A 10,798-nucleotide genomic window follows, 5' to 3' on the forward strand; every position below is an offset into this window, starting at 1 on the left:
CTACAACAGCAAGAAAGAAGCATGGACTTCTTTATCAAAATAAGAAAACAGGCATGTCGAAGATAAGACATATGATAGTATTCAAATTGAATAGGAATTATTCGTAAAAGAAGTCATAGAACTGAATGTCATCTAAGTAGCTATTGTATTCTAGAAAGTTGACCATGGTACTAAGAAGGGAAGGAATTATTGAAGATGAATTCAGAATATCGTATGAAACAGCATCATGTAGTGGACTAGCTTCAACTTAATCAGTATACAATTGGTTCAAAGACTGTCAGGTGGCAGGAGACTCTTCATGAAAAACTGACTCACCAGGGTCATGAAAACAGGACAAGGTCACCAAAAGAGGATTCTACATCGTTAGATACCTAAATCAAGATGAAAAGCTGTTGGTTAGGCAATCCATCAGCATACCAATTTTAAGCATTAGGCTAAATAAAGGGGAGGGAGCGGACTTCGCTTGGGACGCCAGCCTCGTGGCGGCGCTGCGGACGGCCGACGACCGGAAAACGGATCTGGCGGCGGCGATAGCCATTTTGGAGCTGATTGAAATTTGGGAAGGAAATGATGAAAATGGGTTTATTGGAGTTAAAATTGAAGGGTTTTTCTAAAACCCTACTAGTAGTTGTTTTTAAGATGGATTAAATATAAATTCTCTATTTTATCTCGTTGATATTGATAGCGATGGACCTTGTACATACTCGAATCTATTGATTGAATGAGAAACGTCTTACCAATTGAGTTGCGACGAATGACTCGGATAAAAACTTCTTACTAATTGACGTTTGCTTATCATTGAGGATTAATTGGATGAATGGACGTCGCACATCATAAGTTGTGGTTGATCGTTAACGATTGATTGGATGGAAACGTCTTACCAACTAAGTTGCATGGTAACAATGGAATGGATAGAATTCATCTTGCCAGTTAAAGGGTGTTCGGTTTGCGAGATTGTATTCCGGATTAAATTAGTAGGGTGTTTGGTTCATGAGATTTAGTCTCTCAACTTAATCCTAAATGGATAATCATATGATAATCAGTCATAGCCTATGACTAAAATAATCTTACAACTCAATCTTAGATTGAATTTTGATATTATCTTGTAAACCGAACATCACCTAAGTTGTGCTTAGTATTTTCTTTTCAGTGAGGAATTTTTGTTGTCAAAATGGCTTGAATGTTAATAAATTATTTTAATATATTTTTCACTTAAATCGTTCAAACCTTATAATTAAAGATTTTCTTCGCACCTAAAACACGATCAATAACGTATTTTTATTTTAGCTAAAACAATATCTCCGTCCGTGAAATGCCGTCTAGTTTTTCCATTTTGGTCCGTCCATGAAAAGTTGTCCACTTTGTTTTTTTTTTTCTATTTTTGGTAAATGGTCTAACCTTCCAGTAACTCTTTATAGTAAAACTGAATGTACCTGACTATGCGAGAAAAGGAAGACAAGTAGTTGCAGAATTAGCTTACAGCTGTAAAGTTCATAGGCTCCATTGGGTTCCATGCTATGGAATTTGTTTTTGTCTGTGGAAGACGAGACAAATCTTTAGGAAATGTAATTAACTAATTAAAATAAAATGCAATAATATATGTAAAAATTAGGCCGATGAGCATCCATAAAAAACAAAAGGTAAACAAACAGATTGCTAAATGCGACGTGACCATCATAAAATCGCAGCTTAACATTCAATTCTTCAGCAGTACAAGTCTATAAGATCCATATATTCAGATCAAAAAACAATTGAGTTCAGGCCAATAATCAAGCAATGCAGAGCTCTCTTCCAAACCCTAAAGAGAGAGACAATATGTTGGCTCTCTACCAAATGCTTTTAACTTCTAATAAATGCTAGTAGAGAATGATACCTCTGTAGGAAGATGCAGGCATATCAACTAGTCTTAATGCAAGAAACCTTATTATTAGAACAATTAAAATTAAAATATTATAACATGCCAGTAGATATTAGCGATAAAGTCATTGCAGGAACTCAAGTTATATGCTGTTTCAGCGTAAAAAAGTAACACAGTACCCAATATTCCAATAACAGACAATGCCACTCAAGGAGAACTAGGAATGGAGCTAGTTAAAAGTAATTTCTATTTCTAGGGTAAATTCTTAACTATAATAAAATGTGATAGCAACTAATGAGTTCATTATATAAGCCCAAAAATATTTTAGCTCCAGCAAGTTCTAAACATGGATATGTCACGTAATAAACAAAAAGTATTGTTCACATACAGACAAAATAAATTCAATTCACTAACCTGCATAATAATCTTTCTTGCAGGAGAAGACAGCCGTAAATCATATATAGTAATGCTTCGATCACTGCAATTGCAAAGGTGAAAAATTTTAATATAGCTACCTAAAATCACATGCCAATCTTGTCAAAACTCAGTCTGTGTGAACATTGCATCGTCAATAACTATGCATACAATACTTTTCATGCATGAATAGTGACTTTTACACCACAGGGAAGTTAGTTAGAGAGCACATTACAGATATCTGAATAAAATACTGCAGTCATGAAAAATGCAGACCTGCCTGATGTTGCTAATACATTTGGTTCCCCTGGATTAAACCGCACAGATATAACTGTATCTTTGCCCCATTCAAAAGTGTTGATTGGCTGAGACCTGATTGTGAAAGAGATATAATGTGTTGGAACCTAATGCATTTTCAAATAACAAAACATACATATGAAGGCACTTAAAAACCTGTTGTGGTTCCATATGTCTACTTGAGCTCCAGCTGTGGCAAAAAGTTCCCCATTCTCTTGGTGATCAACACCCCTGAGAGAGAATAATACACGACGGAGACAAGAAGTGTTTTAAATCAAGAGTGTTATGAAGCAAAACCAGATTATGTTATGCATAGTTGTGAAGTCACGTAAGACATTTCATATAAAACAAATAAAATTTACCAGAAGGCACTTTTCCAAACATAGGTTGCTAGTGGCTGCCAGAAAACCAAATCCAAATGCACTTGTTTAGGTAACAGAAGATCAGCTGGTATTTGAACTGAGATGATAGAAAAGATAAATAACAAATATTAACCTTGGCTTCGTTATCCGATGAATCATCTTGGGCGTGAGTAGGAAGGGGAACATTCCAGAGCCTGACACTGAAAAGTGAAGAACCAATCCAACATTGTATAGGTATAAGAATTCCCATCTAAACCAAAACTTGAACAGTTTTAGACATTCAGATATAAAGCCTTACGTGGAATCAGTCCCACATGAAACAAGAACACGACCATCTGTTGATGCTGTCAGACCCCGTACGGCACCTTGGTGACCAGGAAACTGGCATACTGTCTGCCTGATGGCACAGCAAATATACATTTTCAAGGCATAAACAACTAAAATATCAGCCATCTGCTAACTAATATGCAAAGGTTTCTCTTAAGCATCCAACAAATGCACTTGACCAAATGTTACACTTAAGATATTAGTATATCTACATGCTACAAATACATATGCGGAAAGAAAGGGAAATCTAAATAGTTATCCCAAGATTAGTTAATATATGAAACAAGTCAGAGGCTGTTGTTTGCATTACCTAGTAGCCAAATCCCAAAGACGAATATCTGTAGATGGAAACAAAGTAGGAGTGTTAGTTTCTAATAAAAACACATCTCATCACTTATAAAAATGCTTAAACACCATTTTCCACCTTCAAAGAACAAATCAAGCAATTTCTTTTGAATCAACCAATAACTATCCTCATCTTTAATTTGCTTCATTCCTTCGTATTATACAACAACATATCAAAATACATAGAAAGTTGCAACAAAAGCATACCTCCATCCATAGACCCCGAAAAAAGCCACTTCAAATTAGCTGGGTTCTTAGCCATCGCCGAAACCGCATCAATGTGCCCATCCATGGCCCCAATGAAAGGACGCGCAAATATCTACGCAACAAAAGAGCCCAAATTTCAGCCATTTACTCATCTAATCATAAAATTGAGCTGCAAATATTTATTAAAAAAACTGTTACACCCAAATATCAGAGGAGAGAGCCACCTTATCTAATTTAGCTGCATTGAGAGCGCGAACATACTCGACTGCTTTCTCTTGGGTGCGAAGGGTAGGATCAAAGTTGCGGAACACCCTCTGCGAAAAAACCCCCAAAATATCAATTTGCCCCCATCGCAAAATCAAAAAAATTGGCATTAGGAAAAGTGGTGGGATGGAGAAAACCTGAAGGTCCTGACTTCGTTCTCGGGTGAATTCATCGGTAGAGCGAGAAATTACTTTCACCTTCATTGTGTGAAGTGCGTCTGTAATTAACAGCATTCTTGGCTGTGGGTGAGTGAGACAGACAGCTTTGTTTAGAAAAATAGCATAGTGATGCTGAGGAAGGGGAAGAACGGAGAAGAATGGGACCAAAAAGAATACGAAGCCGTCATTGCTTCGGATCCATCATTATTCGGATTACCTGCATGGCTAGAACGAGGAAGTATAGAACGTAATGATATTTCCCCAAGATTATAGCCTTCATATCGAGACATGCGTGCAGCATGACCACAAGTCCAGCAAGTGCAGTCCTGGTAGAAGGCATAAAACGGAGCCAAGATTATTATCTTCCAATAGGCCTCCTATTTCAGGCTCTAGGGAATGATCAAAATCAAATAGAATTTTCGATATGTAACTTACGGTGACAGGAGAGCACGTTCAGAATGATAAGGAGAAAGAGTCAACAACCCTTTGCCAAGATGAACAAGACCTTGAGCAATGCGGACCTGCATTTTAGAATCTATAATATAAATACTTGCATTTCGACGTGAAACCTGGAGACACCAAGAGCATATTACCTTAGGATTAGATACACAAAGGAGACCAAGTGCCAATGGAACAGCCCTTCTAATATTCTGCTCCCCGTACTGCAAAAGATGCTCCAGTGAACGAATGGCCATCTCAAGCCCGAGTTCTTCAGCCATTGCTACCATAGCAATTCCTAGAACAGCTGGCCCCTGGTAGGATTCGCCCTTCTCAAGATGTTGTGCGCACTGACCCAGGAAGTGTTGCACCTGTGATAAATGCAATTTGGTAAAATAATAGACATTGGAGCAAAGTTCATCCTCAGTCCAACCAACATTAAGAATTTGTTACCTTCAGAACATTTCCAGTTCCTGCATATGCACAAGATAGGAGGGTCATGTCACAGTGTTTCCTAATTTTTTCATTAAATGTCTTTGAAACCTCAGCTGTAGCTTCAACATTTTCCTGTCAGATATAGAGATAAAATATTAGCAACTATAAAGGGAGCATTAAAGAAGACAGAACAAGAAGCTTTCCGGTTTTATACAGAATGGTCCCTAATGATAATCAAGTTTTATTAATTGGAAGGCGAAGAGGCACGGGGTAGCTAATTTTTAAGCACGGAGGGAGATAATGATTACCTGCTTCCCTAAGAAAAGCAGACCGAGGCCCAAAGGCAAGAAACGAGCTAAGGGGTCCCCCAGTTCTGCCTCACTTCGTTCCATCAATGCAAGTACAATGTTCTGGGCAACATCTTCATTACAAGAACCCACATATACTAGGCCCAACGCAATAGCAGCAAATGCAATCACATCAACAGATGATCTTCCATCTAGGAGGAGGGGCATTAATATGCTACGTATCTGATAATGTTATAAAAATTAGATAAACTGCATATAATCAGGGATATAAATTTTTGGTCGGCCAATTTGAATGAAAAGTGAGAGAAAGAAAACCCACTTGCTCATTTTGAGAACCTGCATATGCAAGACCTAGACCCATTATTGCACCTATTTTAATCGAAGCATCTTCTTTCTCCACATACTCCGCCAATAGTGCCAATGCCTGAGAAAGCATATAACATTTTAGAGCTCAGGAACAAATTAAATTACATATTTAGTAGCATAGTGGTTATAAATTAACACTAAATACAAATGTATTTCCTCAATTTCGTTTGGAGAAGATTTTGTATTGCAAAAATTCTTTACAACTTACAGGATCACAATCACTCTGGACGTTAGTGTTTATAATCCCAACTCCCAGTAATGCACCAGCTACGACATGAGTGTCAGGACTGTGGAAATACTTGTCCAGTTGTGCAAGTCCAGAATCAATATCCCAAAGCATAATCATGCCCTAGAGAAGTTCAAACAGAAGGATTAGCCCGGCCAAATGAGAAAATATAAAAAGCAAGAGCGCAATACAGAGTAGAGACACACCAGACTTGCTGTAGCACTGGCTTTCCCATGTTCCTTATTTTTGAAGAGCCAGCTTGACGAAGAACCACCACTAGATGCTTCAGCTGGAACTGTCATCAACTTATCCTTCACAGGCGAAAGGGAACACCACACTCAGCATAAAAGAAACATAGGAAAATATTCCCTTGCGATTAGCACATGCAATCTTATACGAACCTGACCAAAACCAGCATTTACAAATGCATTAACAAATGTTGCTGCCAAATTCTGCCTGGCAGAATCAACAGTTCCCCCACCACTACCACGGCCTTCAATTAGATGTGCCTGCCAAGCCAACAAAAAATATAGAAACAAACAAATTATTTTGAGCATTACGTTCATCTTGAAGGAACTATATGGAAAATAAATAAAACAATAGCACCAGCATGGGGTATGTCCATATTAATATTGGATGTTTATCGACAAATCAAGAATAAATGCATGATGCAACAATCATAGCTAACAGAACATCAATGCTAAAGAGAGTCTACCTTGTATATATCCTCAGGAGATTTGGGCTCCATGACTTCAATATCACGAGCAAGTGTTAGATAGCCTCCACTCAATCTGGTATTGTTGATGATCTCTTGCAAAGCATACCTTTCTCCATCGTCTGCAATCATGCTTTCAGTAAGTTCAAAAGAAACACCCTGCACATGACAGTACCATTAGCACATTGTAACTGATGGGAAGAAATTCAGGTGAGACTAAATGCAAAACAGTGCCTCTCTCTTAGGATAACAAGAGTAACAAGATTACATTTTTGCGCATTGACATAAGTTCATTTTAGTGAGTGTAATCTCAGAAAATCATGCACTATTGAGGATATGCATTGACAATGAAATAAAATCAAGTAAGTGGGGCACCAAACTATCATCAACTAGACTTTCCAGTTTCCATCCTCCACACCTAACTTCAGTGTGACCCCCATAATGGCAAAAGAAAAGTATCCTTGCAGGACATGATCAAACGAACCACCTTACAAAGGAATCATAACAAAACTAAACTTACATGGCAAAAGCTTGTATGACAAAATATGTGCACCACCACCACGGCACATTATTCATTCTATTGGCAGAGCCCTTACAAGCTACCCGATTGGACACTACTTATCCAAATATTAGAAACAAGATGTGAACTCTATCCATGCACCCATTTAACCAAGACAACACCAAAACAGCATAAAAGAAGAAAAATCTAAATGGGATTGGGGAAAGAGAAAGGGGAAGTTTTGATGGCAGCATAATTGGGTTGAAAGACCAAATTCAAGATAACTTACATGGCGAGCCAGGATGAAGCAAAACTGCTGCCTTTTCAGAGGATCTTTACAACGCTGGAAAAGTTCACTCACATACTGCAATGGTGCACCCAGTCAACATAACTAATGCGGAAATTTGATAATAGTTTTCTCCACTAAATGTGTTAAGTATATCATATTGGAATTTTCATTTCGTAACAAATATAAAGTTACTAAGTTTGATCCCAATAATTTTTTATTTGCTACAATATCTCATAAATACAGAAGTATGAACCTGGAAGTTATCGAGATACAACGCAATCTGCAGTGCTCTTGGATACTCTTCAAATTTCATATAGATAGAATGTGCAATATCCAAAACTAACATGTCATCTGGTCCGGGAAGATATCTGGAAATTTTCGATATGCAGCATTGCAATGTTGTCAAGTAATATTCCTACTACCATCCAAGAATTTGAAAATTAATCTAAAATTCGTAAATTGTCACCATTTACTTTTGGCTCTCCTCTCAGTATGAAATTGGGAATTCAAAGTAAGTCTCTGTAATTTCTTTGGTTAAAATTCACAACACTCTACACCAGCATACAGAAAAGATTATATATTATGTAATTTTCATAAAGAATGAGGCAGTGACCATATCCAACAAATAAAACATTTCTGACAATGATGACACTCATGAGTAGAATCAACCAGAGATAATTTGAGATTCTTCTGAGCATCCAATATGTAATAATATAGCTTACAAAAGTACTTCAATTCCAAAATGGATTTCTTTTACAGCTTCTGTAGCTAAAAAGAAGCGGTAAAGATTCTTCACTAGCTCTAGCTTACATAGTTCTGACTCCCACATGTAACTAAAAGTAAATATGCTGTTCATTTGTTCAATAAGAACCTCAGCTTGAGGTTTAAGCCAAGCAAAAACCAAAATTAACTGAACAATGGAGTTTGATCAGAAATGAAGGAATAAAACAGCATTCATAACAGCAAATAGAATAATTTAGTCTTTTAGAGGTCCCAGAAGCTTGCCAGAGGGACAATAAGTGACACCAAAGACAGGCACTAATATGCTGGAAAAGGAACCATAGACTATTTTATATTGCACCAAATAATAAATGCCACATACTCTTTCTCCTTCAGGGGACATTGTCAAGGCCAAAACAGAGAGTATGTCCGCAAGCAGTTTCTGAAGGAGCAAACAAAGTCAAAAGATAAATAAACGGAGACGAGGTGAGCTGTGAGCATGAAAGAAAGAAAAAAAAAAACAAAATCAATAACTATCACCTTCAAATCTGATTCTGACATTTTCTCGTAGTGTGCTTGTAGAGTTCCATAATGAGGCCGTAAGAACTTCAGTGGCTTGGGCACTGAAGTCATAGAGCTGGTCGCAGTACGAATTTCTTGCCTAGATAATAAAAATTAACTATAAGCATCCACAAACAACTTGTTCTATGCTGAAGCAAAACTCAGTTCATGGAAATGTTACAAAGTGTGAACTAGGGACAGAAACTAATGCGAGGTTTGCATACTTTAAGGTTTGCATGGTTAATACTAGAAAAAAGGCAAGTTGAAAATCTGAAGCTCATTACCTAAAGGTAAAAAATAAAAGGATTAATCTACTAAAAAACAAACAGTATAAGGCTTTTTTGAAAAGCAAGTAACAGCATAAGCTTATATCTAATCCTCAAATATTTGGTAAGGAATTTCTGGTATGCAACTTTGTTGCTGTAAACGTAGTGGTTGATGTCAATCTAACTGAATCGAGAGAATTCCAATTCAATTAGGCAATGCACTAAACTGCAGCACAGCTAAAAGTTTACAAAATCATCCAGCTAACTTCAATTCTGAATAGATTAACTAAGACCACTCACCGCATGCTCTCTAGCGCAACTTTCTGCAATCCAGGATCCGTATCCTGTGCTCTCTCTACGTACAGCTCCAATTGCTGCTTCAACGCCAAGTCCTCCTCCGACTACAACACAAAACAAAGGGGAGGGGCATGAATCCATGAATTAAGCTTCAAATGTCGATCGGCGCCAAATTCCGAGCTCATTTAAGTGACACAATCATTTCTACAAACTTACGAGATCTTCGTCCTTCTTCTCATCCTTTTTTTTGGCGTCGTTCGCCGGCGCCTTAACCGGCGGCTGTCCTTGGGTGGCTCCGCCACTGCTGTTAGGCTCCGCAGGTGCCATGTGTAGTGCTAGATTGCCGAGAAATTGATAGAGAAACACAATTTGTGGATCGACACAGCAATCTTGAGCCCTAGACGAATGAAATTGAGCTGAACGAAGCCGGGAGTGAGTGTATATGAATAAATAATGAGAGAGAAGCTTTCCTTTTCGCCAAGCAAAGTGTGAAGTTAGTGTAAAAGGAGATGCAAAATTGGGCTACTTACGACGGCCCAACTTTTACTTTCAAACCAAGATTGGGCTTTGCTGTTTATTCCATCCTTTTGGAAAATCATGAGTGATTTGATATATACATAATGTACTCCCTCAGGTTCATAAAAAAAATTATTTGAAGATTACACAAATTTTAATATATAATTGATAAAATTCGAAAGAGAAAAAATAATTGAATAATATAAAGCATATACTCAAAAATGGTGTAAATGATTGATGTAAAATTAGTTTTTGGTGTGACACATATACTCAAAAATGAGTTTAAGTTTGAATTTGAGTTTTAGTATAAATGATTGAAAATGCCTTTATTAGAGCATTCACAACTGTATGAAAAAAAAAATGGATCTAACATGAGGCACAACCGAGGGAGAGCATTCACAACAACACCAAAAAAAGGGGGTTGAACATGGGGCGAGACCGAGGGAGTGCTGTTGTAGCGGAGTATCATAAAGTATACGATTTCTTAAAAGATACATACATGTATACGCTCAAAAAATGGATTTGAGTTTGGTATAAATGATTGAAAATGCCTTTATTAGAGCATTCACAACGACACGAAAAAAATGGATCTAACATGAGGCGCAACCAAGGGAGAGCATTCACAACAACACCAAAAAAGGGGGTCGAACATGGGGCAAGACCGAGGGAGTGCTGTTGCAGCGAATTATCATAAGCAGTGGCGGAGGGAGGTGGTAACCAGGGGGTTCAAGTGACCCCCCCTTTTTATTTATTTATTTAGTACTATTATATATATATATATATATAGAAAATTTTAATTTTATATTAAAATGTACCCCTATTCCTATTCGACTACTCGTACTCCCGAATATAAATTCCTAGATTCGCCACTGGTCATAAGTATTATACGATTTTTTTAAAAGATACATACATGTGCACGATCAATTTTGA

The 10,798-nt window shown here is 37.4% G+C and overlaps 2 protein-coding genes across 3 annotated transcripts; both read right to left on the minus strand.

Moving 5' to 3' along the window:
- Nucleotides 1-1,471: 1,471 nt before the first annotated feature.
- On the minus strand, nt 1,472-4,295 carry LOC125190901 (DDB1- and CUL4-associated factor 13-like). Of its 2 annotated transcripts, none has more exons than XM_048088324.1 (11): nt 4,212-4,295; nt 4,035-4,124; nt 3,811-3,922; nt 3,569-3,596; nt 3,230-3,328; nt 3,065-3,131; nt 2,932-2,966; nt 2,726-2,800; nt 2,553-2,644; nt 2,273-2,336; nt 1,472-1,534 (listed from the first exon to the last, which is right to left on the minus strand). In XM_048088324.1, exons 1-11 carry the CDS (start codon nt 4,275-4,277, stop codon nt 1,516-1,518), a joined length of 747 nt encoding a protein of 248 aa, XP_047944281.1. In that variant the 5' UTR covers nt 4,278-4,295; the 3' UTR covers nt 1,472-1,515. The 2 variants fall into 2 exon arrangements, with proteins under 2 accessions (XP_047944281.1, XP_047944280.1); XM_048088323.1 differs by having other exon boundaries at nt 2,549-2,644.
- Nucleotides 4,296-4,301: 6 nt separating this feature from the next.
- Nucleotides 4,302-9,818, minus strand: LOC125188218 (26S proteasome non-ATPase regulatory subunit 2 homolog A-like; the record flags this gene model as incomplete). The annotated part of the gene is made up of 17 exons (XM_048084980.1): nt 9,569-9,818; nt 9,356-9,456; nt 8,769-8,889; nt 8,590-8,670; nt 8,239-8,418; nt 7,762-7,923; nt 7,509-7,583; nt 6,721-6,879; nt 6,407-6,514; nt 6,212-6,316; nt 5,988-6,128; nt 5,733-5,837; nt 5,414-5,635; nt 5,124-5,237; nt 4,668-5,041; nt 4,450-4,558; nt 4,302-4,313 (listed from the first exon to the last, which is right to left on the minus strand). Coding segments are annotated over exons 1-17 (2,280 nt in total), but the record flags the coding sequence as incomplete, so codon positions are not given.
- Between the last annotated feature and the right edge of the window lie 980 nt (nt 9,819-10,798).

Source organism: Salvia hispanica, chromosome 5, assembly GCF_023119035.1.
Source record: "Salvia hispanica cultivar TCC Black 2014 chromosome 5, UniMelb_Shisp_WGS_1.0, whole genome shotgun sequence".
NCBI lineage: Eukaryota > Viridiplantae > Streptophyta > Magnoliopsida > Lamiales > Lamiaceae > Salvia > Salvia hispanica.

What these genes read in the sequence shown, in the direction of transcription:
- LOC125190901 (XM_048088323.1), bottom strand. Translation starts at nt 4,277, where the DNA reads ATGAAGGTGAAAGTAATTTCTCGCTCTACCGATGAATTCACCCGAGAA. An exon ending in CATCGGATAACGAAGCCAAG is followed by an intron (nt 2,967 to 3,064) that starts GTTAATATTTGT and finishes GTTTTCTGGCAG; the next exon opens with CCACTAGCAACCTATGTTTG. An exon ending in GACATATGGAACCACAACAG is followed by an intron (nt 2,645 to 2,725) that starts GTTTTTAAGTGC and finishes TTTCACAATCAG; the next exon opens with GTCTCAGCCAATCAACACTT.